This window comes from Ranitomeya imitator, chromosome 1, assembly GCF_032444005.1.
Source record: "Ranitomeya imitator isolate aRanImi1 chromosome 1, aRanImi1.pri, whole genome shotgun sequence".
In the NCBI taxonomy this organism is placed as follows: Eukaryota; Metazoa; Chordata; class Amphibia; order Anura; family Dendrobatidae; genus Ranitomeya; species Ranitomeya imitator.
In genome coordinates, this window is record NC_091282.1 from 258,251,499 (window position 1) to 258,279,377 (window position 27,879).

The following is a 27,879-nucleotide window of genomic DNA, read 5'->3' on the forward strand; positions in this document are numbered from 1 at the left end:
TCTCTCAATGTTAAAAATTAACCTACCTTTAAAATTATAGACTGTTCATGTCTTTGTCAGTAGGCAAACTTACAAAATCAGCAAGGGATCAAATATTTATTTCCATCACTGTATGTGCAAGAATTGATAAAGTGAATTGGTTATACAGATTATGTGTAAGCAGCCTGTATAAAGTAAATCAGAGGATGACCTCTCTAAAACCATGAAGACCGTACAGAAGAATAAGGAAATGAAGAGGATTTAGATTTTCTTCGTTCTTCCATACCAAGCATCTACAGGTCTCTGCAGTCTCGTAGGCGTTAGTAGTATCAATATCACAATGTCTTACTATAAAACGTAGACACTACAAAATCAAAAAAACCATCACATGTTAAGAAGTCATTAATAGTCATTCCTCATACCTTTCTATCCAAGAATGAAGCAATGAACACAAAGTTCTTTGGTTGCTGGATAAATCTGTAAGAGAAAGATACAGACTAAATAACTAGGTATATACCAAATCATCAAATAACATCAGTAATGTACCACATAACGAAGAGGTTTCCATGATGGCCTCCATCTGCAGCGTAGTGGCTGTAGCTATATTATGATGGAAATCTCAGCTATACATATAAGGCCATTCCATCTAACGTGCCCCAGGTGTAGACAGTTGGGAGGTTTACTGCAGCAAAGCTGGAGTGCAGATTGTGATTCTTTTATTCTAGGGGTTAATACCTATATTTGGTTTGGAGGCTATCCTCATCTTGTTATTATTATGTCTGATGCTTCAACACTAGACGTATTAAGCTGCATAAGAGCATTCATTATTAAAATACTTCATGGAACGAACAAAACACTTTCTAAATTAAATCGTTGTCCCAAGCGATCTCATTTTTTTGCGCAGTATAATTAATTGGATACTCGGCTGAGGTCTCGTGTCCCACTCAGCTAAAGCACCATTTGTGTAACTATACCACATGCTAAATCTGGGATTACAAAGTGCAGATACAAGGGATTTAAGCGATACAAGAGCACATGCAAGGGACTTTATCGATATGAGAGCACATGCAAGGGACGTGAGCGATATGAGAGCACATGCAAGGGACTAGAGCGATATGAGAGCATATGCAAGGGACGTGAGCGATATGAGAGCACATACAAGGGACTTGAGCGATATGAGAGCACATGCAAGGGACTAGAGCGATACGAGAGCACATACAAGGGACTAGAACGATATGAGAGCACATGCAAGGGACTAGAGCGATATGAGAGCACATGCAAGGGACTAGAGTGATACGAGAGCACATACAAGGGACTAGAGCGATAGAAGAGCATAGGCAAGGGACTAGAGTGATACGAGAGCACATACAAGGGACTAGAGCGATATGAGAGCACATGCAAGGGAATAGAGCGATATGAAAGCACATACAAGGGACTAGAGCGATATGAGAGCACATACAAGGGGCTAGAGCGATATGAGAGCACATGCAAGGGACTAGATCAATACGAGAGCATATACAAGGGACTAGAGCGATACGAGAGCATATGCAAGGGACTAGAGCGATATGAGAGCACATTCAAGGGACTTGAGCGATATGAGAGCACATACAAGGGACTAGAGCGATACGAGCGCATATGCAAGGGACTTGAGCGATATGAGAGCACATGCAAGGGACTAGAGCGATACGAGCGCATATGCAAGGGACTTGAGCGATATGAGAGCACATACAAGGGACTGGAGCGACAGAAGAGCATATGCAAGGGACTTGAGCGATATGAGAGCACATACAAGGGACTGGAGCGATAGAAGAGCATATACAAGGGACTTGAGCGATATGAGAGCACATACAAGGGACTTGAGTGATATCAGAGCACATGCAAAGGACTAGATCGATACGAGAGCACATACAAGGGACTAGAGCGATACGAGCGCATATGCAAGGGACTAGAGCGATATAAGAGCACATACAAGGGACTAGAGCGATACGAGAGCATATGCAAGGGACTAGACCAATACGAGAGCATATACAAGGGACTAGAGTGATATGAGAGCAGATGATTTTCAGAAAATTGCTAATAGGACAATTATTGATGAAGCACATGAGCTGAAATGTGCTTCATCTGTTCAAGTTGAATTCGCTGAAAAACATCACTTTTTACCGTACAACCATGTACACTTTCTACAGTTTGGTTTTTGAACATGCTGCACACTAAGGCTGGTTTCACATTTGCGTTTAAAAATGCAGCGTTTTAAACACAAACGCATGTGGTGAAAAAAACGCATGTAAACGCGTTAAAACGCCGCGTTTTTAGACGCCTGCGTTTTTGCATGTTTTAATACAAACGCGGCGTTTTGACGCGTTTACATGCATTTTTTCCTGCGTTTGCGTTTTTAAAAAGCATGATGAGAAGTGTCTGACAGCTGCCAATCATCAAAATCAACAAGAAAACCCACTTTAAACAGAATTAGCTGGGGTTAGGGTTAGGATCCCTAGTAACCCTAGGGATCCTAACCCTAACCTTAACCCTATCCCTAACCCTAAGGGATCCTAACCCTAACCCTATCCCTAACCCTATCCCTAACCCTAACGGATCCTAACCCTATCCCTTGGGGTCCCTTAGAGTTAGGGTTAGGGTTAGGATCCCTTAGGGTTAGGATACCTTAGGGTTAGGGTTTGGGGTTGGCTTATTAGTGTGTATTCTTGTGTTTTTCTATTAAAACGCATGCAAACGCATGTGCTTAAAAACGCATGCGTTTACATTGACAGCAATAGGTTTTTTTGCGGCAAAAAAACGCCGCTAGAAATTACTACATGTTGCATTTCTGCAACACAACGCATGCATAGAAAAGACAAATGTGAAACCAGCCTTATACTACTACTACAACTAAATACAGCTGCATGTAAAAGTTTGGGCAACACTGGTCAAATTTACTGTTATTGTGAACAGTTAACCCCTTCACCCCAAAGCCTGTTTTCACCTAAGTGACAGGGCCAATTTTTACAATTCTGACCACTGTCACTTTATGAGGTCATAACTCTGAAACGCTTCAACGGATCATGGTGATTCTGACACTGTTTTCTCGTGACATATTGTACTTCATGATAGTGGTAAAACTTCTTCGATATGACTTGCATTTATTTGTGAAAAAAACAAAAATTTGTCGGAAATTATGAAAATTTAGCAATTTTCAAACTCTTAGTTTTTATGCCCTTAAATTAGAGAGTTATATCACATAATATAGTTAATAAACAACATTTCCCACATGTCTGCTTTACATCAGCACAATTTTGGAAACATAACTTTTTTTTGTTAGGACGTTATAAGGGTTATAAGTTGACCAGCGATTTCTCATTTTTGCAACAAAATTTGCAAAACCATTTTTTTACGGACCACCTCACACTTGAAGTGACTTTGAGGGGTCTATATGACAGAAAATGCCCAAAAGTGACACCATTCTAAAAACTGCACCCCTCAAGGTACTCAAAACCACATTCAAAAAGTTTATTAACCCTTCAGGTGCTTCACAGGAATTTTTTGAATGTTTAAAAAAATTGAACATTTAACTTTTTTTTCACAAAATTTTTACTTCAGGTCCAATTTGTTTCATTTTACCAAGGGTAACAGGAGAAATTGGACCACAAAAGTCGTTGTACAATTTGTCCTGAGTACGCCGATACCCCATATGTGGGGGTAAACCACTGTTTGGGCACATGGCAGAGCTCGGAAGGGAAGGAGCGCCATTTGACTTTTCAATGCAAGATTTGCTGGAATTGAGATCGGAGCCCATGTCACGATTGGAGAGCCCCTGATGTGCCTAAACAGTGGAAACCCCCACAAGTGACACCATTTTGGAAAGTAGACCCCCTAAGGAACTAATCTAGATGTGTGGTGAGCACTTTGAACCTCCAAGTGCTTCACAGAAGTTTATAATGTAGAGCCGTAAAAAAAAATTTTTTATTAATTTTCACAAAAAATGATCTTTTTGCCCCAAATTTTTTATTTTCCCAAGGGTAAAAGGATAAATTGGACCCCAAAAGTTGTTGTGCAATTTGTCCTGAGTACGTCGATACTTCATATATGGGGATAAACCACTGTTTGAGCGCATGGCAGAGCTCGGAAGGGAAGGAGTGCCATTTGAATTTTCAATGCAAAATTGGCTGGAATTGAGATCGGACGCCATGTCGCATTTGGAGAGCCCCTGACGTGCCTTAACAGTGGAAACCCCCCACAAGTGACCCCATTTTGGAAAGAAGACCCCCTAAGGAACTTATCTAGTTGTGTGGTGAGCACTTTTAACCCCAATTGTTTCACTAAAGTTTAGAATGTAGCATTGTGAAAATTAAAAAATCATTATTTCTTTCCACAAAATGATGTTTTAGCCCGCAATTTTTTTTTCCCAAGGGTAACAGGAGAAATTGGACCACAAATGTTATTGTCCAATTTGTCCTGAGTACGCTGATACCCCACATGTGGGGGGGAACCACCGTTTGAGTGCATGGCAGAGCTCGGAAGGGAAGGAGCACCGTTTGAAATGCAGACTTAGATGGAATGGACTGCAGGTGTCATGTTGCATTTGCAGAGCCCCTGATGTACCTAAACAGTAGAAACCCCCCACAAGTGACCCCATATTGGAAACTAGACCCCCCAAGGAACTTATCTAGATGTGTTGTGAGAGCTTTGAACCAACAAGTGTTTCACTACAGTTTATAACGCAGAGCCGTGAAAATAAAAAATATTTTTTTTTCCACGAAAATGATATTTTATCCCCTATGTTTTTGTTTTCCCAAGGGTAACAGGACAATTTGGACCCCAAAATTTGTTGTCCAACTTGTCCTGAGAACGCTGATACCCCATATGTTGGGGGGAACCACTGTTTGGGTGCACGGCAGAGCTCGGAAGGGAAGGAGCGCCATTTGAAATGCAGACTTAGATGGATTGGTCTGCAGGCGTCATGTTGCATTTGCAGAGCCCCTGATGTACCTAAACAGTAGAAACCCCCCACAAGTGACCCCATATTGGAAACTAGACCCCCCAAGGAACTTATCTAGATGTGTTGTGAGAGCTTTGAACCAACAAGTGTTTCACTACAGTTTATAACGCAGAGCCGTGAAAATAAAAAATATTTTTTTTTCCACGAAAATGATATTTTATCCCCTATGTTTTTATTTTCCCAAGGGTAACAGGACAAATTGGACCCCAAAAGTTTTTGTCCAACTTGTCCTGAGAACGCTGATACCCCATATGTTGGGGGGAACCACTGTTTGGGCACACAGGAGAACTCGGAAGGGAAGGAGCCCTGTTTTACTTTTTCAAAGCAGAATTGGCTGGAATTGAGATCGGACGCCATGTCGCGTTTGGAGAGCCCCTGATGTGCCTAAACAGTGGAAACCCCCAATTATAACTGAAACCCTAACCCCAACCCTAACCCTAGCCCTAACCCTAACCCTAGCCCTAACCCTAGCCCTAACCCTAGCACTAATGGGAAAATGGAAATAAATACATTTTTTTACATTTTATTATTTTTCCCTAACTAAGGGGGTGATGAAGGGGGGTTTGATTTACTTTTATAGCGTTTTTTTGGCGGATTTTTATGATTGGCAGCTGTCACACACTAAAAGACGCTTTTTATTGCAAAAAATAGTTTTTGCATCACCACATTTTGAGAGCTATAATTTATCCATATTTTGGCCCACAGAGTCATATGAGGTCTTGTTTTTTGCGGGACGAGTTGACGTTTTTATTGGTAACATTTTCGGGCAGATGACATTTTTTGATCGCTTTTTATTCCGATTTTTGGGAGGCGGAATGAACAAAAACCAGCAATTCCTGAATTTCTTTTAGGGGGGGGCGTTTATACCGTTCCACGTGTGGTAAAATGGATAAAGCAGTTTTATTCTTCGGGTCAGTACGATTACAGCGATACCTCATTTATGTAATTTTTTTTATGTTTTGGCGCTTTTACACAATAAAAACTATTTTATATAAAAAAATAATTGTTTTTGCATCGCATTATTCTGACAGCTATAACTTTTTTATTTTTCTGCTGATGATGCTGTATGGTGGCTTTTTTTTTGCGGGACAAGATGACGTTTTCAGCGGTACCATGGGTATTTATATCCGTCGTTTTGATCGCGTGTTATTCCACTTTTTGTTTGCCTGTATGATAATAAAGCGTTGTTTTTTGCCTTGTTTTTTTTTTTTTTTTTTTTGCGGTGTTCACTGAAGGGGTTAACTAGTGGGATAGTTTTATAGAGCGGGTCGTTACGGACGCGGCGATACCAAATATGTGTACATTTATTGTTTTTTTTTTTTTTACATAAATAAATGGATTTATTGGGAATTTTTTTTTATTTTTTTTTACACATTCTATTTTTTTTTTTTTTAACTTTCTAACATTGTCCCAGGGTGGGACATCTCTGTATTAGATCAGATCGTTGATCTGACACTGTGCATAGCACACTGTCAGATCAACGATCTGACATGCAGCTTAGCTGGCTTCCAGCGCCTGCTCTCAGCAGGCGCCGGCTAGCCAGCTCACTTCATGACCCGGAAGGAGTCCGGCGGCCATCTTGGATCCGGGGACTCCTTCCGGGTCACCGGAGCAACGCGATCTCATTGCGTTGCTCCGGTGGGAGAGCGCAGGGAGCCCCCGTCCCTGCGCGATCCCCCTCTATGCCGCTGTCACTACTGACAGCGGCATCAGAGGGGTTAAATGCCTGCGATCGGCGATAGCGCCGATCGTGGGAATTGCTGCGGGGTGTCAGCTGTCTTATACAGCTGACACCCGCACCCGATCACCGCGGCGCTCAGCGCGAGACCGCGGTGATCGGTGCGCCGTACTAGTACTGCTGCTGGCACTAATGCAGTGCCGGCAGCGCAGTACTAGTACGGCGCATGGCGCGAAGGGGTTAAGCAAGTTCAAGATGAAATTATCTTTAAAAGGCGTAAAGTTAACGATGACACATTTTCTATTTTAGGCAAAAAAAAGTACAGTAAATTGTCATTTTCTTTTTCATTATAAAAATTACAAAAAAGGAACATGGCCTGATGCAAAAGTTTGGGCACCCTTGGAGATTTGTGTGCTCAGATAAAGAACCAAGGTTTCAGACCTTAATAAGCCTGTTAGGGTTATGGCTTGTTCTCCATCATCATTAGGAAAGCCCAGGTGATGCAAGTTTCCCAGCTTTATAAAAACCCAGCCTCCTCTAACCTTGTGCCAAAGAAAGTCACCATGAGTTCTTCTAAAGCAGCTGCCTAGCACTCTGAAAATGAAAATGGTGGAGGTCCACAAAACAGGAGAAGGCTATAAGAAGATAGCAAAGAGTTTTCAAGAAATGGCAGTTAACAAGAGGTCAAGATAAGCTCGTAGGATTGCTGGAGAGGCAAATTCTAACAACTGCTTGACTGCAAAAGACCTTCAGAAAGATTTAGCAGACTCTGGAGTTTGGACAGTAGAACAATGTACCACGAAACACCTGCACAAATATGGCCCTCGTGGAAGAGTCATCAGAGGAAGACCTCTCTTGCATCCTGAACATAAAATTGAGCCACAAAAAAAATACAAAAGAACATCTAAACCAGCTTGATGCATTTTGGAAAACATTCCTGTGGACTGATGACATTAAGGCTATGTGCACACGTTGCGGATTAGGCTTGGGAATTTCTGGTGCGGATTCTGCCTCTCCTGGCAGAAGACACACCTGCGGATTTGTCGCGTTTTTTGTGCGGATCCACACCGTTTTTTGTGCGTTTTTGTTTGCTGCGGTTTTCTTGCGGATTTGCTGCGTTTTTCTACCCCTGCGGTTTTCTATAATGGAATGGGTACAAAAACGCTGCAGATTCAAAAAAAAGAAGTGACATGCTACTTCTTTTAAACCGCAGCGTTTCCGCAGCGGATTTTCCACAAAGTGTGCACAGCATTTTTTTTTTCTCATTGATTTACATTGTACTGTAAATCAATTGCGGAACTGAAGCGTTTCTGCACCTCAAAAAACGCTGCGGATCCGCAGAGAATCAGCAACGTGTGCACATACCCTTAAACCGCAGCGTTTCTGCAGCGGATTTTCCGCAAAGTGTGCACAGCATTTTTTTTTCTCATTGATTTACATTGTACTGTAAATCAATTGCGGATGTACAGCGTTTCTGCACCTCAAAAAACGCTGCGGATCCGCAGAGAATCTGCAACGTGTGAACATACCTTATAATAGAACTCTCTGGTCACAATGATCAAAAGGTATGTGTGAAGAAAAAATGGCACAGAATTTCATCTCGAAGAATGGATTCAATAAAATTTCAACAAATTCTTGATGCAAATAAAACGCAATCTGTACGTAAAATAAATAAAAAAAGCTGAAATTGAAACGAGGATGGCTTCTACAAATGGAAAATGATCCTAAACACATGTCAAAATCCACAATAGACTACCTCAAAAGCCCAAAGGTTTTACAATGGCCCTCACAGTCCCCCGATCTGAACCTCATAGAAAATATGTGGCTAGACCTCAAAATAGCAGTGCCTGCAAGATGACCCAGGAATCTCACAGAACTGGAAAAATTTTCCAAGGAAGAGTGGATGAAAATTCCTCAAACAAGAATTGAAAGACTCTTGTCTGGCTACAAAATGTGTTTACAAGCTGTAATACTTTCAAAAGGGGGTGCACTAGGCACTAACCATGCAGGGTGCCTCAACCATTACATCAGCTCATTTTGCCTTTTGCAATTTTTTAAATGTCCAAAAATGACAATGTATTATTTTTTTGTCTAAAATACAAAGGAAACGTGTCATCTTTAACTTTAGGCCTTTTAGAGATCATATCATCTTCAACTTGCTTAACTGTTCACAATAACAGTAATTTTGACAAGGGGTGCCAAAACTTTTACATGCCACCGTATGTCTGCGTCTCTTTGGCTGGAAACACACATGTTAAAGAAAAATGAAGTATTTACAACAAAAAAACAAACATGTACATATTCATTCCATTATAGCAGTTTCAGCGTTTTTTTTATTAACCCCCTCCCCCAAAACCAGCATGCGTGATTTAAGCCTTAGAATGACTACAGGGAAAAAAATATATAATGTTTTGGGTTACATAATACGTGCAATCGCAAAAATCGAAATGACAGACTTTTTTTGTTCCATTTTCTAATTGACCATTGGTACGGTAACTATTCTGCTATCACAATATACGAGGTAATGGTTTATGGAAGTCATAAAGATCCAATTTAATCGAATTGCTAATTTTGTGTTTGTGCCTATGATGTCAATAACATTCCCTTCTAAGTGTGAATATGCACGGTAAATAGAAAAAAATAAAAATAGTTGATATATTGAGTGAATGTGCGTTTATTCGCACCCTGCTTAGCCTTCATCATGTGGATGATTCATTGGCATTTCACAGCAATTCAGTGCTGATGTGTCTGACTAAGCAAGTAATTTGTGGAGAATGTTGTAGTGATGCCAATCCTCTTGAGGAAAAAGGATTTACTAAAACAAGAGGAGATTGATTGCATGTGGCCAGACCTTGCGAAAAGGAGATCAATTGCAATCCATCCTAGCTCTTCAATTACAACGGCCAAAACCCACATGAAATCCAAAACAAGGCAATAAACAAAAAAACAAAAAAAATGTAACAAAGATGGCAGTGTGTGATGACTTGTAATTCACACTACATTATTACTTTCCATTACATCAGACCACGCTCTGTTCCAGAAAATGCCATCAAGTCCTGTGAGAAGTCCAATACTACTATGCTGGCAGACAGTGGACTCTACAAAACATTTTGTAGACTCGTAGCAAGAAGGTAATATGTATTTTTTTGGAAGACATGCTTGTTCCTTTAGAGTAGAGAAGAAATGGAATCAACATCTTAAACATGAAACTGGCATAGTTTTCATTAAGACAGGGTTGAGACATAACTCATCAAGAGCATCTTGCCATACCACATGTTCTCTTCAACCATTAAGGTATAAGGGGTAATTACTTCTCCCTGTGGAGATCTCCAAGATGGTGTTGGGTGACAAATAGGCCATCCAACGCTCTCTGAATAAAAGAAAGAATGCTGGCTCTTTACGGCAACTTACTGGAGGTATCTACCCCATAAGACAACATTGGAGTCCATTCACATTAATAAGTGCTCATTCTGCTATTGGCAAAGGCCACTACTTAGTAATCGGAGCTGTGCTGTTCAACTCTGCTCACAACTCCAACAGTGGTCGGATGTAAAGAGCTGATCAGTGGGCCACCAATTTTATCGTGATGGAAAAGGGTACATTTATACAGCACGAGTATCGGGGATGAGAATTGAAAGGAATGTTCATTGATGATTGACAGCCTGTTCACACTACTCAAATCACCCAAACGACCAAAAATCATTCTTAAAAAAATAATAATAATAAAAAAATGAATAATTTTTCCTTGGCAGCACATCATCCTGCGTAACCAGGTCATGTTCTACCGAGAACAGTGACAGTCTGTGTGTACAAAATGATCTATTACTGATCAATTCTATGACCATGGAAGATACGGTCTGCCAGTCTAAACCGCCCATTAAACAACCCCTGAGAGGCAAATACAACGATAGTATTTTAATGATACAGATCATCCACCTTAAAATACAGTGTGTCCGTAAAGTCATGGTGCACTTTTGACCAGTCACTGGAAAGCAACATAAATGATAGATATGTGAATTCTGCTCCAAATAAAAGAAAAACTCTCCCAGTTTCATACCTATTCAGTGCAGTTCGATGTGGGCTCCATTTGTTGCCCTCCACACATCTAAACGATATTGAAGTTCTTGTCACAAACGGGTAAGGACATCTGGTGTAACAGAGTGAATAATGTCTGTGATTCTCTGTTTTATGGAAGGTCGCCTCATCGCTAAACACAATCTTCACAATCTTGCATCATTGTCGTATAGCAAACGCACATCGTTTGGGGCTATCCCAAAGACTAAGTAGTCTTGTTTAGGTGTAATTGTCGAGCACACGCACACACAGAATATTTAGGGCTCTTTAGGTAGCTATCCCGTATAGCCTCTACAGACTTGTCACTGACTGATGGCCTACCAGAACGGGGTTTGTCCACCAAACTGCCGGTTTCCTTCAACTGCATCCCACCGAGTAATGTTGTTCCTATGTAGTGGCGCTTCGTTATAAACGTGCCAATATTCACGTAGCACTTTGGTCATGGATTCAAATTTAGCGAGCCACAGAACACACTGAACTTTCCTCTGTACCGTCCACATCTCGACTGGCATGGAAAACCACACAGCTGGCATAAGATTGTGGTTGCATGATGTCACAGACCGGGCAGTGTATTAATCAGAGTTCAGTTTTATCAGGGGTTAATCTGACTGGGGGCTCAGCAACAGCTTAAATGAGTTTGTGTTGTTTGATTGGTTCTTGTTATCTCTCCTCATGAACAGGTCTGATATGATTGGGCCAGAGAAAGGGCACCAAAATATAAACTATAAATAGATCCTGTGACTGGTCAAAAGTGCACCATGACTTTATGGATACACTGTAGGTAATCAACATCAGAATCTTAGACAAGCCCTTTAAGTGTGCAGTAATGCTGACTAAGGCTACTTTCACACTGGCGTTTTTTTGCAATACGTCGCAATGCGTCGTTTATGGCAAAAAACGCATCCTGCAAAGTTGTTTGCAGGATGCGTTTTTGCCCCATAGATTAACATTAGCGACGCATTGCGACGCATTGCCACACGTAGCAACTGTCGTGCGACGGTTGCGCCGTGTTGTGGCGGACCGCCGGGAGCAAAAAACATTAAATGTAACGTTTTTTGCTGCCGACTGACCGCTTTTTCCGCCCCCACCTCCCCGCACCTCACAATGGGGCAGCGGATGCGCCGGAGAAATGCATCCACTGCACCCGTTGTGTGGCGCATCAAACGCTAGCGTCAGAATCTCAGCCCGACGCATTGCGACGGGCAGATTCCGACGCTAGTGTGAAAGTAGCCTAAGTGACTTTCCGTTAGGCTAATAATTACCGGTCAGTCACTATAACCAAACTTATCATGCCAGTAAAGTAGCTTTACAGCAATACTCTGAAATAATATATTTTCATGGTATATCCTTTACATTTCTCCACCATAGCTTACCCCATACCTCATCCAAATTGGTAATCGCATGACCAATACTTTCACTGTACAAGAGTATGTATTCATGGATAACAAAGGTCCAGCAAATCACGACTACTAGATCCCTCTTGACTGTAATCCCCTTAGACTCCACCCTGCTGGCTGTGTGAAACAGTACAACAGACAGGTTGAAGAGCAAAGATGGCGGCTCCCTTTCCATCAGGTTTTCTTTTGCACCTGTATGTTTCAGCGACTCCTCCTAGCTCAAAGAGACTGTCTCATTCTGTACATTAATAACGTCACTTTATATTTAGTGCAACTCAGCAAATTAATAATGGAAAATTGTATTTGATCACATTACAGCATGGAAAACTTCTCAGATAACCTGTGTTAATGAATATACAAATGATATACAAGTATTTATCAGACACGGACTGCATAAAATTATGACATGAAGACGATGGCCTGGACATACGACATTTGGTATGTATGTCTATCAATTACTTAAAGGGGTTGTCAACCTTTGGGGAATTTTCTCCTTACTTAAATCCATGCAACCGGCGCAAAATCTTTTTAGTAATTGTGTTTCATTAAAACCTTTCCATCGTTTTCCTCCTATAGTCTCTGTATTGCAAAAAGCATTAATGGGGTTGGCCACATTATCTTTATCTTATCAGATGTGTTGGGGACATCATTTTTAGCACTTACTTACATAGATATGACAGGTTCTCCTCCTGCTCTTGTTAGTGCAGCTCTCCTCGCAGACTGCACAGCTCTCCAGTCCATAAAATGGGCGCTGGTGGAGGAGCTTGTGACCAGACCTGTCCATCAGCCTCCTCCAATAGAAAAGCAGCTTTCTAATGTAATGTTTCCAATTGGATAAGACTAACTGACAGGTCATGCTCCTCTAACAGCCCCCATGTTATAGACAGGAGAGTTGTACAGCCTGAAAGGAAAGCTGCAGTAAGGAATAGGAGGAGAACCGGTCATAACTATATAATAGTAAGTGCCACAAAATCATGTCCTCAAAACATCTGATAAAATAATTACAATGTGGCCAACCCCATTATCTCATTGTGCAGCAATTAATAAACAGTGTAATACAGCGTCTACAGGAGGCAAATGGTGCAACCCCTTTAAGGTCCTACAGATGGGGTTAGCATGTACACTGTTTACCTGGAAGGATTGTGCAACTCACAGACACAAGTCAGACGTTTTAGTCTGTTAAGGTCCAGGTGGAAAGAGGCCATAAATGCCAAAATAAAGCAGCAGAAAAGGATAGTGTATCTCGACTTTATCAAGTGCTTCGCTGAAGTATCTCATACTATCCTTACTGATAAAATGACCAAGTATGAGATTTACAAGGCTACAGTTAGGTGGATTCATAACTGGCTCAGTGATCGTACTCAAAGAGTGCACATCGAACTGGAAAAGTGTTTCAAGTGGGCTACCACAAGGCTCTCTGTGTCCTGGCCCCAGTGTTGTTCAACATTTTAATAAATGATTTAGATAAGTGAACTGAAACTTATCAAATTTGCAGACAATGCAAAGCTAGGAAGAATAGCTAAAGGTACCTTCACACTGAACGATATCGCTAGCGATCTGTGACGTTGCAGCGTCCTGGCTAGCGATATCGTTCAGTTTGACACGCAGCAGCGATCAGGATCCTGCTGTGATGTCGTTGGTCGCTGCAGAAAGTCCAGAACTTTATTTCGTCGCTGGACTCCCTGCAGACATCGCTGAATCGGCGTGTGTGACACCGATTCAGCGATGTCTTCACTGGTAACCAGGGTAAACATCGGGTTACTAAGCGCAGGGCCGCGCTTAGTAACCCGATGTTTACCCTGGTTACCAGCGTAAAAGTTAAAAAAAAAAAACACTACATACTTACCTTCGCTGTCTGTCCCCGGCGCTGTGCTTTCCTGCACTGGCTGTGAGCGCCGGCCAGCTGGAAAGGACAGCGGTGACATCACCGCTCTGCTTTCCGGCCGCTGTGCTCACAGTCAGTGCAGGAAAGCACAGCGCCGGGGACAGACAGCGAAGGTAAGTATGTAGTGTTTGTTTTTTTTACTTTTACAATGGTAACCAGGGTAAACATCGGGTTACTAAGCGCGGCCCTGTGCTTAGTAACCCAATGTTTACCCTGGTTACCGGCATCGTTGGTCGCTGGAGAGCTGTCTGTGTGACAGCTCTCCAGCGACCAAACAGCGACGCTGCAGCGATCCGGATCGTTGTCGGTATCGCTGCAGCGTCGCTTAGTGTGTAGGTACCTTTACACTAGAGAACACAGAGAAAGGATACAGAAGAATCTAGATAAGCTTGAACAATGAGCAGCGACTAACAGAATGGTATTTAACAGGGAGAAATGAAAGATTCTACAACTGGGCAAGGAAAACGAAAATTACATCTATAGAATGGGAGGAATAGAACTAAGCAACAGCACATGTGAAAAAGACTTGGGTATACTAATAGATAACAGACTGCACATGAGTCAACAGTGTGATGCACAAGCAAAAAAGGCAAACAAAGTTCTAGGATGTGTTAAGAGAAGCACAAAGTCTAGATCACGTGAAGTAGTTATCCTCCTCTACTCCTCCTTGGTCAAGCCTCATCTGGAATACTGTGTCCAGTTCTGAACACCACATCAAAAAAAAAAAAGACGTTAAAAAACTGGAGCAAGTTCATTGAAGAGCTACCAGGATGGTGAGCCCATGGCGTATGTCCTACGAGGAACGGTTAAAGGATCTGTGAATGTTTAGATTGCAAAAAAGAAGGCTGAGAGGAGACTTAATAGCGGTCTACAAATATATCAAGGGATGTCACAACGTAGAGGGATCATCCTTATTCTCATTTGCACATGGAAACACGAGGAGCAATGAAATGAAACTGAAAGGGAGAAGATACAGATTAGATATTAGAAAAAAAAAACTTTTTGACAGTGAGGTTGATCAATGAGTGGAACAGGCTGCCACGAGAGGTGGTGAGTTCTCCTTCAATGGAAGTCTTCAAACAGAGGCTGGACAGACATCTGTCTGAGATGGCTTGGTGAATCCTGCATTGAGCAGGGGGTTGGACACAATGACCCTTCAGAACCCTTCCAACTCTTACATTCTGTGCCGAGAACTGCTCTTCTAGGAGACCAAAGAAGTCTCCAAAGAAAGTCTATGAGCAAGTCTTCAGTACTGGAGGGGAGTAGTATTAAGTGCTTCTGCCGATTCGTTTAGAGATCAAAAGGGGTCTCTGCACCCAGACCCCCACTAATCAAAATTTTTAAGTATGCCTATGATTGTATCATACAATTATTAGGTTCTGTAGAAGGACGTAGATCTGGGGATTTATTATGATGGAATATAGGCTGAACTGGATGGACAAATGTCTTTTTTTCAGCCTTACTAACTATGTTACTATGTTACTATGATATATCAGATTTTTTTCTGAAAGCACAACTACAGTATATGGTAAATGGAACGGCCAACTAATACTTCATAGTACCAAAAAATTCTGAGCTGGATCCTGGGTTGATAAATCAGTATGTGCGTATTAAATGATAAATGTAAAGATTTGCAGCTGTTAGAGTCCTTTAAAAATAATGTGGTTATAAAGTGTCCCTCTGTGGGGACTCCTAGAAATCAGCTGCAATCTGCAGGGAAGTCTGCCAATAAGGCTACGTTCACATTAGCGTTGCGCGCCGGTGCGTCGGCGACGCAACGGCGACGCAACGCGCGACGCACCAAAAACGCGCGCAAAAACGCTGCGTTTTGCGACGCGTGCGTCGTTTTTTGACGAAAATCGGACGCACAAAAAATGCAACTTGTTGCATTTTCGTGCGTCCGACGCTAGCGTCGAAAACGACGCACATGTCGAAAAACGCAAACAAAAAAACGCACGCGTCCCCTATGTTAAACATAGGGGCGCGTCGCCGCCGCTGCGTCGCCGACGCAACAGCGACGCACATTAGCGTAACGGTAATGTGAACATAGCCAACATAGGGGCGCGTCGCCGCTGCGTCGCCGACGCAACAGCGACGCACATTAGCGTAACGCTAATGTGAACGTAGCCTTAGCGTGCAATATCCCTGGAGCTCCACACAGGGGAAATTGCGCAAATATGTAACGTGTGTAACAATGGACAGGAGTCCTCCTAAATGAGAAATGCTCCCTTTTCTAAATAGGACCCTAAGCTGAGGACTGACTCCACCATCTCAGAATTCCTTCACGGGGTATATGAAAATACTTTACCTTTACTGCAAAAAGAATGAAGAATAAATAAAAACAAGGCACAATTTGAGTCAACATGAATCTGCCGGAGTACAAAAACTTACTTCTCCCTGAAGGTATCTTTTTCGTGTTCACTCCACATGTTCATAACCTGCCGCTCCTTGTACACCTTCATGGGGTCATCCATCAGGCCATTCATGTTGATGAACTTAATACGCTGCTGCTCAGCATCAAACAGCATGGGCGGGATGACTGCCAGCTGACGCATCTGCCTCTCCAGGTTCTACAAGAAAGTCACAATTATAAAGAAGACAATTATAAGACTGGCAGGAATAGCCTTTCTAGGGGTTATCTTATCCATGACCGCTAAGTAAAACCATGTCAGCCACCGTTGTCAAGCATTTCTTACAAGTCCTTGTTGAGTGACTTGCGTAGGTGTCTGAGGTTGGGTAGATACAAAAAGCAGTTGCCAATGAGGAGTCTGGCTACAATGGAGGTCATGTAACCAGCTGTCAACAGACTCGCACTACATCAGAAACAAGGCTGTGAGTAGTCACAGATACCAGACTGCCTATGTGGACATGAGAATTCTTCTAAATAACAAAGCATGTGAAACTGAAGAGGAGGGCTGCTTCCAAATCACAGTCCACACTGGTCTTTCTTGCACTGTACATTTCATGTACGGTATATGGGATCGAAATTGACAGAAAACAACAAAAAAAACAGGCGACAATGCACAACTGAACATCTAATGTATACATTTCCTGTAACTTAATTTAACCTCTTAAAGGGTTATTTTTGAGTTGTTTCTTCAACAGCTCACAACTCTCCAGCCTCTTCACTTCCTCGCTCCTGGCAGGGTGGGCTCTGCTCCTTGACTGACAGTTCTGGTGAGTAGCAGAGCTGTAGTATTAGTAGAACTATAAAGCTCAGTGCAAGTTCTACTGTAATACTTTCAGCTGTCAGTAGTTTGTTCTGAGTCTGCACTGTTATCAATTTGCATACAGAGATAATAGGGCAACTGAACAAGCACAGGGCTCTAGTCAGCCAGAACTGTGATGATGGAGACCTGAGTGAGGAGGAGGGATTGTGATTACACAGGACTGATAAAAGCCCTGTCAGGAGCTCAGATGGAGGAAGGTGAGCAGCTAGCTGCTGTATACACATCAGTTGGCTGGTATATTATAAGTTAACCCCTCTCCTGGACAGTAACTACAGAGCACATTGGCCCAGGTTCTGATGGCCAGGTTCCATGGAAAAGAGCTGTACATTATGTAAGATAGAAGCCCTCATTGCAGGAGAAGGATAGAAAATCAAAAAAGCAAGTCAATTGCAAACTTGTTTATTTTCATGCAAGAATACCACTTTAAGGATCAGGCCACTTGTTGTTCTTGCGTTTCCATTTTTTCTTCTTCTTCTTTGAAGAAACATAACTTTTTATTTTCCTGTCAACATAGCCGTATAAAGGCTTGTTTTTTTTTGTGAAGGAACTTGTAGTTTTGATTGACACCGTTGGTTTTACCATGTAAATGTAATGCAAAATTATAAACAAAATTTCAACAGAGGTGCAATAGTGAAAAATAAAATCTTAATTCTGCCAGTTTTTGGGTTTTGTTTTTATGGCTTGTGATACAAAAAATGACCTGGTAAGAGGATTGTCCAGGTCAGTACAATATGCCAATACCTGCATGCATAGTTTTTTTTCCATCTCTATGGCTTAAAAAAAATTCTGAACATTAAAAAAATATATCAAATGTGATTCAAATTTAATTTATTTTTTTTAAATTACTCGGTAAAAATGGAGGCGACTCGAATTATGGCAGCCACAGGGGCGTTCAGCAGGGAGCTGCCATGGTGACGTATGGGAATGGACAAAAGAGACACCAGGTAGGATAGCACAGTTTAAGTACCGCCGTCAGTGATTCACAATGGCTTTAACAGGTAAATAGCAGTTAGCAGAGCTCCCTACCGCTAGCATCAGTCACTGGCTGTGTAACTCTACAGCCCTTTACAGACATCGGCACTGTTCCCATTTGGGTTCACAATCTACCGTAAATTCTTTATCATTTTATCTTTGGATGTGGGCGGAAACTGGAGAAACTGGAGGAAACCCACCCAAACATGGGGAGAACATACAAACTCCTTGTAAATGCTGTCTATGGAAAGCCTACAGTGCTAACCACTGAGCCACCATGCTGAGCCTAATGCTAGTTGGTGAAACGAAACATAAATGAGCTCTCCGGCAATAAAAAATAAATAAGTAACAAAGAGGAAATGTCATTATAATTGGAGTAATCAATCCTTTCATCAGCAAATCACAATCGTTCTGGACAATAACTGTCCGGTACGAATCCTGAACTTTTAAAGGGAACCTGTCACCCCGTTTTTTGAGATTGAGCTATAAATACTGTTAAATAGGGCCTGCGCTGTGTGTTCCTATAGTGTATGTAGTGTACCCCGATTCCCCACCTATGCTGAGAAATAACTTACCAAAGTCGCCGTTTTCGCCTGTCAATCAGGCTGGTCAGGTCGGGAGGGCGTGGTGACATCGCTGGTTCTTCCTCAGCTTTACGTTGGTGGCGTAGTGGTGTAGTGGTGAACAAGCAGCGCGCGATCTGCGCTGTAATCCCTTGCATCGGTAGGGGCGGCCATCTTCCTGGGGCCGCGCGTGCGTAGATCGAGTGCTCTGCTGCACGGGGCTTCAGGAAAATGGCCGCGGGATGCCGCGCGTGCGCATTAGAGATCGCGGCGGCCATTTTCCCAAAGCCGAGTTTGCATCTCGGCTTTGGGAAAATGGCCGCCGCGATCTCTAATGCGCACGCGCGGCATCCCGCGGCCATTTTCCTGAAGCCCCGTGCAGCAGAGCACTCGATCTGCGCACGCGCGGCCCCAGGAAGATGGCCGCCCCCACCGATGCAAGGGATTACAGCGCAGATCGCGCGCTGCTTGTTCACTACTACACCACCAACGTAAAGCTGAGGAAGAACCAGCGATGTCACCACGCCCTCCCGACCTGACCAGCCTGATTGACAGGTGAAAACGGCGACTTTGGTAAGTTATTTCTCAGCATAGGTGGGGAATCGGGGTACACTACATACACTATAGGAACACACAGCGCAGGCCCTATTTAACAGTATTTATAGCTCAATCTCAAAAAACGGGGTGACAGGTTCCCTTTAAGTTCGGGTTCGCTCATTTCAAACGCCACGCAAACTGTGGGCTCATGAGTCGCAGCCTATGTGCATAACTGCAGGTACGTATACTTTCCTCAGAAACGCTCTGGAGACTAGATTAGTTAGTTTCCGGCCAGCATTTCCCAGCGCTGCCAGAGGTGACTGAGAAGTGTCTTCCATAGTGAGATACTTGTCAATCTTCTAGAGCGACGCCGGGAAGAGCAGGCCAGGAGCGGGTGGCACAGGACCAGTCTCATCTCGATCTATGGTCCCTGGCCAGATAATTAAAGCGGCATATCAGAGACAAATATACTCAGTGATCAGTTCCCTTTGAAATCTGCAAAAAACTTAAAGGGAAGGTGCCATCAAAAAATATTTTTTTTCAGAAATTGTAAAAATGTAAAGAATTAATGATTACATTTTCTTAAAAAATATTATCATTTGTTTATAATTTAGTAAAATATGAAAAATAATTTGAAAAGTTTTGGAATTTCCACTTTTCAACACTAGGGGGAGCAGCTGCTGAAATTTCAGAAAAACCTAGTGTACAAATAGCTCACATTACTGCACTGCAGTAATTATGGGTGGAGTCTGCTGACGTGTGTGATGTCTCCTCTCCTCTCCTTATGGGTGTTTGCTAAGGGATTAGAGAGGATGATATTCAGGAACCCAGTGAGCAGCCATTTTGTTGGTGACTGCAGAGTATGGCTGCCGTCACAATATCAGTATTTGGTCAGTATTTTACCTCAGTATTTGTAAGCCAAAACCAGGAGTGGAACAAATAGAGGAAAAGTATAATAGAAACATCTGCACCACTTCTGTATTTATCACCCACTCCTAGTTTTGGCTACAAATACTGAGGTAAAATACTGACCAAATACTGATAGTGTGAAGGCAGCCTTATACTGACAAGTAGACGGTCACCGAGGATGGCAGGCAGCAAGGATTCTGGCAGATATGTGGTGGAGGGAGCAGGGTGACAGCAGCACAGAGTATTTCAGGAGAGCAGTGTGCTGGTCTATAGGGGCCCCCTGTTTGGTGCGCGGAGCAGCCAGGGATTGTACATAGAGCGCTGTCTTTTATACACATGGATGGACCGTCTGCTCCACAGAAATCCAGGAAACATTTCTGCGGATTGATGGCCTGGTCTGATCCAGACTTTGCATGTAGACCCCATTCCCCTCCTCAGATCCTGTCTTCTCCATCCTGTCCTGGCAATGTGTGAAAGCGAGGCGACAGGCGAAGTACGGGGTGACGCTGGGAAGGAAATGTAGCCATGTAGTAACGATAAAAATGAGACCCCTCTCTTCAGCTGCCTCACCAGCCCTGACTGCACCTAACTGGAGGTCATGCTTTACCCTCTATTACCCCAGACCCGTGTGCAGGTGCTCAGCCAGAACCACCATAGAATGGGTCCGCTTTCTGAAGATAATACTGCCATAGTGTTCTCACATAATACCGCCATATAGATCACACATAATACTGCCAGTGTTCTCACATAATACCGCCATATAGATCACACATAATACCGCCAGTGTTCTCACATACCGCCATATAGATCACACATAATACCGCCAGTGTTCTCACATACCGCCATATAAATCACACATAATACCGCCAGTGTTCTCACATACCACCATATGCTTCTCACATAATACCGCCATATAGATCACCCATAATGCCGCCACATAGATCTCACATGTATTGTAAATAAAGACTCGGCCAGAATAAAGTCCTTTATTAATCTTTTTTATACCATACCGAACGCATAATCCTCGACTCCCTCATCTCCCACAACAAAAATAATAAACCACAATGGGGAAAGACACGCAGGGGGGAGAGGAGTGCATAGGAGAGGATTAGATACTGACTGCTGAGCCGTGTATCTAATCCTGTCCTGTGTGATACTGTGCTGCGCCGTGTATCTAATCCTATCTTGTGTGATACTGTACACAGGACAGGATTAGCTACACAAGACTAGATTAGCTACACAGGACAGAGGTAGCAGTGGTAGATGGTATATAGAGGCAGGCAGCAGTGGTAGATGGTATATAGAGGCAGGCAGCAGTCGTAGATGGTATATAGAGGCAGGCAGCAGTGGTAGATGGTATATAGAGGCAGGCAGCAGTCGTAGATGGTATATAGAGGCAGGCAGCAGTGGTAGATGGTATATAGAGGCAGGCAGCAGTGGTAGATGGTATATAGAGACAGGCAGCAGTGGTAGATGGTATATAGAGGCAGGCAGCAGTGGTAGGTGGTATACAGAGGCAGGTAGCAGTCGTAGATGGTATATAGGAGCAGGTAGCAGTGGTATATAGGGGCAGGTAGCAGTGGTATATAGGGGCAGGTAGCAGTGGTATATAGGGGCAGGTAGCAGTGGTATATAGGGGCAGGTAGCAGTGGTATATAAGGGCAGGTAGCAGTGGTATATAAGGGCAGGTAGCAGTGGTATATAGGGGCTGGTAGCAGTGGTATATAGGGGCAGGTAGCAGTGGTATATAGGAGCAGGTAGCAGTGGTATATAGGGGCTAGTAGCAGTGGTATATAGGGGCTAGTAGCAGTGGTATATAGGGGCTAGTAGCAGTGGTATATAGGGGCTAGTAGCAGTGGTATATAGGGGCTAGTAGCAGTGGTATACAGAGGCAGGTAGCAGTGGTATATAGGAGCAGGTAGCAGTGGTATATAGGGGCAGGTAGCAGTGGTATATAGGGGCAGGTAGCAGTGGTATATAGGGGCAGGTAGCAGTGGTATATAGGGGCAGGTAGCAGTGGTATATAAGGGCAGGTAGCAGTGGTATATAAGGGCAGGTAGCAGTGGTATATAGGGGCTGGTAGCAGTGGTATATAGGGGCAGGTAGCAGTGGTATATAGGGGCAGGTAGCAGTGGTATATAGGGGCAGGTAGCAGTGGTATATAGGGGCAGGTAGCAGTGGTATATAAGGGCAGGTAGCAGTGGTATATAAGGGCAGGTAGCAGTGATATATAGGGGCAGGCAGCAGTGGTAGATGGTATATAAGGGCAGGTAGCAGTGGTATATAGGAGCAGGTAGCAGTGGTATATAGGGGCAGGTAGCAGTGGTATATAGGGGCAGGTAGCAGTGGTATATAGGGGCAGGTAGCAGTGGTATATAGGGGCAGGTAGCAGTGGTATATAAGGGCAGGTAGCAGTGGTATATAAGGGCAGGTAGCAGTGGTATATAGGGGCTGGTAGCAGTGGTATATAGGGGCAGGTAGCAGTGGTATATAGGGGCAGGTAGCAGTGGTATATAGGGGCAGGTAGCAGTGGTATATAGGGGCAGGTAGCAGTGGTATATAAGGGCAGGTAGCAGTGGTATATAGGGGCAGGTAGCAGTGGTATATAAGGGCAGGTAGCAGTGGTATATAGGGGCAGGCAGCAGTGGTAGATGGTATATAAGGGCAGGTAGCAGTGGTATATAGGGGCAGGTAGCAGTGGTATATAGGGGCAGGTAGCAGTGGTATATAGGGACAGGTAGCAGTGGTATATAGGGACAGGTAGCAGTGGTATATAGGGACAAGTAGCAGTGGTAGATGCATAAGAAAATAAAAACTCTGTACTTACCTTCAGTCCTCTCCCAGGAAGTGCTGAGTCATGTTCAGGGCAGAGCAGTGTGACAATCTCCCTGCTCTGCTCTGAACAGGGTGGCTGGGACCAGTGATTGCAGCCTGTGCTGTAATAATAAATACAGGCTGCAATCACAGCTCCTGGAAGCAGATACTCACCCTGAACCTCTCTTACCAGCAGCAGCTTCTCCCTGGCAGCTCCTGCTATGATCGCACACACTGAGCTGTGTGTGCGATGACAGAGGAAAATAAAAAACAAAATGGCCGCGATCTCCTCTCACAGCTGTGACGTAGCAGCTCAGTGGGCGTGCCCAAGTCACAGCTGAGAGGCAGGAGAAGCAGTCGGAGCCCGACTGTTGGCTCCTATGCCCATGGCTGCCGTAAGTGAGGTGTGCAAGTGTCGTGCTCAGACACTTACACCCACACTAATGAAAATGGCGGCCTCCAGTGGCAAAAGTAAAAATGAATAAATAAAAAAGTATTAAAGTACTACATTTACTTTTGTATTAAAAATAATTGATTATATAATCAATAATTATTAATACAAAAACTAAAATCACGGCACCCTCCCTTTAAGATTTGTTTAATAGTGTATTATGGCCCGGTCAAGTAAAATCGACAAAGGACGCATCTATTCTAGTGTATGACTAATTTTCAAACAAAGAGAAAAAAAAAAAAACTTCAGGGATGTTTGACAGAATTTCAGTTCACTGGTGGAAGAAACCGCTATGTAGGTCTGCCCAGGCGAAACACCTCATTTGTAAAATATAGCTGGCGTCATTGCAGCAGACATCATTGCTGTAATGAAGGAACACTTGACTTTTGGATAGATTTTGGCAGTCACCCAGATCGGAATGACAATTACCGTGAATACTAAATTATTCCCTCACAAAATGTATCATTTTTACATCAATACCTCCCATTATCATTGGAAAAGCAATGTCACACAGAAATACATTTCCTTTATTTCCAAATTGTTCCCAGTATCAAAAACCTGTTAGAAAGATTTCACTAAATTATTCTATTAAATTATGAATCCTGTTATTTGTTGAACATTTCCTGAGGACAGCTTCTGTAGCGGCGGCTATTACACCCCCTGGGACGCGACCCGGGATTTCCGTGACAGACAAACAGACGGAAGTACCCCTTAGAAGATTATATAGATAGATATTGGGGACATGTTAAGTCCCTAGAAACATAGTAATGGACATACTCATGACCTATTGTGTTCAGTTTACAAATTTGGTCTGCGATCTTTGGGTTTGTTGGCAAGTATTCTAACTACAGTTATAATTTCCAAATCCATTATACAATAGGAAGAGCAGCTTTAACAAATTACACACTGCGTAGATTGAAAACAAGTACAATAACGAGTAAGTGTACATTTCTGAAAGTTAATCAATTAAGAAAGGTAAAAAAGGAAAATCAATGCAAACACCAATTGAAAGGATACTTTACCTCTCCCTCTTCCCAGAGACATAACTTTTATATTTTTCCATCAACATGACTGTATTAAGACTTGTTTGGAAAATCAATTTACTATACACAGTTATGTACAGAAAAATAGGAAAATAGTCCAAAACCATAGTTTTTGGGGGGTTTTACTTTTATGGCATTCATTGTGTGGTGAAAATTATTATTCTCCAGGTTAGTATGATTGCGGCAATATCAAAAATGTAATTTTCTTATAATTTGAGATGATAGAAATTTTAAACTCGCAATTTTCTGAGACCTTTAACTTTATATTTTTCCATTGGTGGGGTTTGTTTTTTTGTTGTTGCCGCTTTAAAATGGTACCACTTTGGGGTAAAGAAGATCACTTATTATTGACCTAATGTGAGAGGTGCAACAATTAAAAAATGACAATATAATTATGGCACGGTTTTTGTTTTGCGACATTTACCTTTATATTTGAATATATGAGGCTTTTAAGAAACTGGCTATACTCAATATTTTTTTTACATTTCTTTATTTTTAGCTGAGGTACAGGGGAGTAATTTCAATGCTTTTTAGATATATATTTAGCTTTTTATTTTTTACCATAGGGTACTTGAACCGGCAGTCGTTTGATTCCTTGTACAATATGATGCAATAGCTTAGTTTGGCACAAAGTCCTCATCAAGGTCTCCTATCAAGTCTGGCCATAAGACAGAAACCCATCAGCACCCTGTGATCACATTACAGCTGAAAAGGGGGCAATGGACTCCTGGATTGGATGACTGGACAGAATTGTACAGCCTAAATGCCGCTGTCAGTGATTAACACACGCATGTCAGATAGCTCCGGTGGCTGCTATTAGAGGCACATGGCAGATAGATATCGTGTGTGGAGTGGGGTCACCTCAACCATCTACATGACAGACATGTCTGTACTCTAGTGTTAGGCTATATTCACACTTTGCGGATTTTGCTGCGGATCCGCAGCGGATTTGACCGCTGCGGATCCGCAGCAGTTTCCCATGAGTTTACATTTCAATGTAAACCTATGGGAAACAAAAAACGCTGTGCACATGCTGCAGAAAAATCCGCGCCGAAACGCTGCGGATTACATTCCGCAGCATGTCACTTCTTTTCTGCGGATTTTCAGCTGCTCCAATAGAAAACTGCAGTTGAAAATCCGCAGAAGAAAACGCAGTAAAAACCGCGATAAATCCGCAGTAAAAACCGCGATGGGTTTTCACTGCGGATTTTGCAATTCCGCTGCGGAAAAATCCGCAGTGGAATCTGCAAAGTGTGCACATAGCCTCAAAGGGAAACTATCACGTGAAAAAATGCTATTAAGCTTCAGATATGGTGTTAATCTGCAGGTTAATAGTGTTCTACATATGCCCAGCGCCTGCACTTAGACCCCAATGCCGGAAGAAAATTACTGTAACTTTATACCTCCAGCAGCATTCGAGTTTCAATCACAGAGGTGGCGCCGGCAATGGTCCAGTCACTGGCAGTAATGCTGAGCTGCTGTCAGTCAGTGCTGGGGCCCAGTTACAGCTGCCACTCTCTATACTCAGCGCATTGATGAAACCGCACCAATGCGACCCCATGACTGAAACCCAAACACTACCAGGAGGTGCCAGGTGTGGGGGTCTAAGTGCCAGTGTTGGTCAGGTTCAGAACGTAATTAACCTTCAGATTTACCCTATATCTGCAGCTTAATAGGGTTTTTTCACATGACAGGTTCCCTTTAAGGTGTTAAAAGGGGTTTCTATTTTATTTTTACCATGGGCCTAAGAACTAACAGGCAAGTGGCTGCCAACTATCTGCCCATTCAGCCCGCTGCCGATCTCTGCTGACTGAGAGCGGTCACAAAACATTCCTGCCGGTGATCCTGCAGCTTCCACTGATGGCACGTCGACATAGCAGCTGCTTGTCTTCTGCTCCTCTCAGTTGACAGCGTGGCTGCTGATGCCATGCTGATTGACAGCTGGCTACCCCCCTAAAAGCGGGAGGCCGGCTGTCAATCACCATGACGTTGATAGTCACACCCCCATTGACACAGTCACCCATAAAAGAAAGTGCTGCTCTGTTAACGTGAAGCAGCAGCATTGCTGGCAGGAGCGGTCGGTGAACGCTCTGAGCTGGTGTTGGGCAACTACTTGCCTGTTAGTTCTTGGGTCCATAGTAAAAAAAAATAAACTAGTCCGAGATAACCCTTTTAAGTAACTGTATATGACTAGGATATTCCAAAACATTGTTATAGAAATAATGGTGATATCCAATTTAATTATTTAGATGTGAGTTAGTTTTCAATTTCATTTCAGAAGACTTTTCCAATCTGCATAGGTGTAATACAGTGTACTGGACATTGCGGCAGAGGAAATAAAGCAGAAGGAATCCTTACCTCCTGCTCAGAGAGGCCGTCAATGATTTCTGACACTTCATGCTCACTGCGTGCGGCAGATAAGGACAGACCGCTTCCCCTTTGTCCTACCCTGCTGAGAGATGGAATTGAAATGTTCAGCCATGTGTAGTGACGCACCAGCAGGTTGTATGGATGAGCAACTTAGCATAGCCACAGCAGACATCCATAGTACACTTGATACCCCAGGCTCTCACTGGATGTAATAATACTTATAAGCTAATGTTTTTCACCCTTTCAGACTTTATTCCAGACATTCAGAGATGCCGAACAATAAAACACCAGAACATGGAAACATGCCAATGCTAAAAGATGAAAAACATTGCCAACCAGGGTAACATTCAACTTTCTTCCATTTTTCTTGATAAAAATAGAGTATCTCAGGTTTATTATATTCTCATGTCATACTGTTTCTATTAGTCTCTGAATAATAATAATAATAATAATAATAATATAATACTATATCAAAGTATGTTAAACAAAGAAACTATAGGAGAGAAGAAGCGCACATAGGATCTTATCCGACAATTTCAGAATCTGTTATTCAGAAAACTGCTCACCTGGTGCCCGTTTGAAAGGGCATACAAACGTCAGCTGCCGCAGATCCAAGGGTCAGCCATTGACCATATCAGGCACCAAATGAGGGAAATTAGTGGATAACATCCGCGCTGCTGAACATATCGATACATGTGGTATTCCTGAGGAAGAAGTCATACAGAGACTTCGAAACGCGTTGTATAAAGCCACAATTCCTTTGCATCAATACGTCCGGATTTTCATTTGTTCAGCAGCGCGGATGTTATCCACTAATTTCCCTCGTTTGATAAAAGTATGTTACAAAGGCTGTGCGCGTTTCAGAGAAAAGCATATTCTAAAAATTTGTCAAGGACTGATACGCGAGTCCCAGGCAGCTTCTGCCCGCCTGCTCCCCTGGAATGACAGGACTCTCCCTGCGTGCGTTTATAGGGAGAGACCTGT

General features: G+C 42.9%; 1 protein-coding gene across 24 annotated transcripts in view; it reads right to left on the reverse strand.

Moving 5' to 3' along the window:
* Positions 1-27,879, reverse strand: part of NCOR2 (nuclear receptor corepressor 2) — a 574,536-nt gene that overhangs the window by 192,878 nt on the left and 353,779 nt on the right. For all 24 annotated transcript variants that reach the window (XM_069756005.1, XM_069756000.1, XM_069756002.1 and 21 more), the window contains exons 11-13: positions 26,884-26,977; positions 16,398-16,576; positions 402-456 (exon numbers count right to left, since the gene is read on the reverse strand). In XM_069756005.1, coding sequence (XP_069612106.1) covers positions 402-456; positions 16,398-16,576; positions 26,884-26,977 — 328 coding nt within the window. The remainder of the gene's footprint in view (positions 1-401; positions 457-16,397; positions 16,577-26,883; positions 26,978-27,879) is intronic.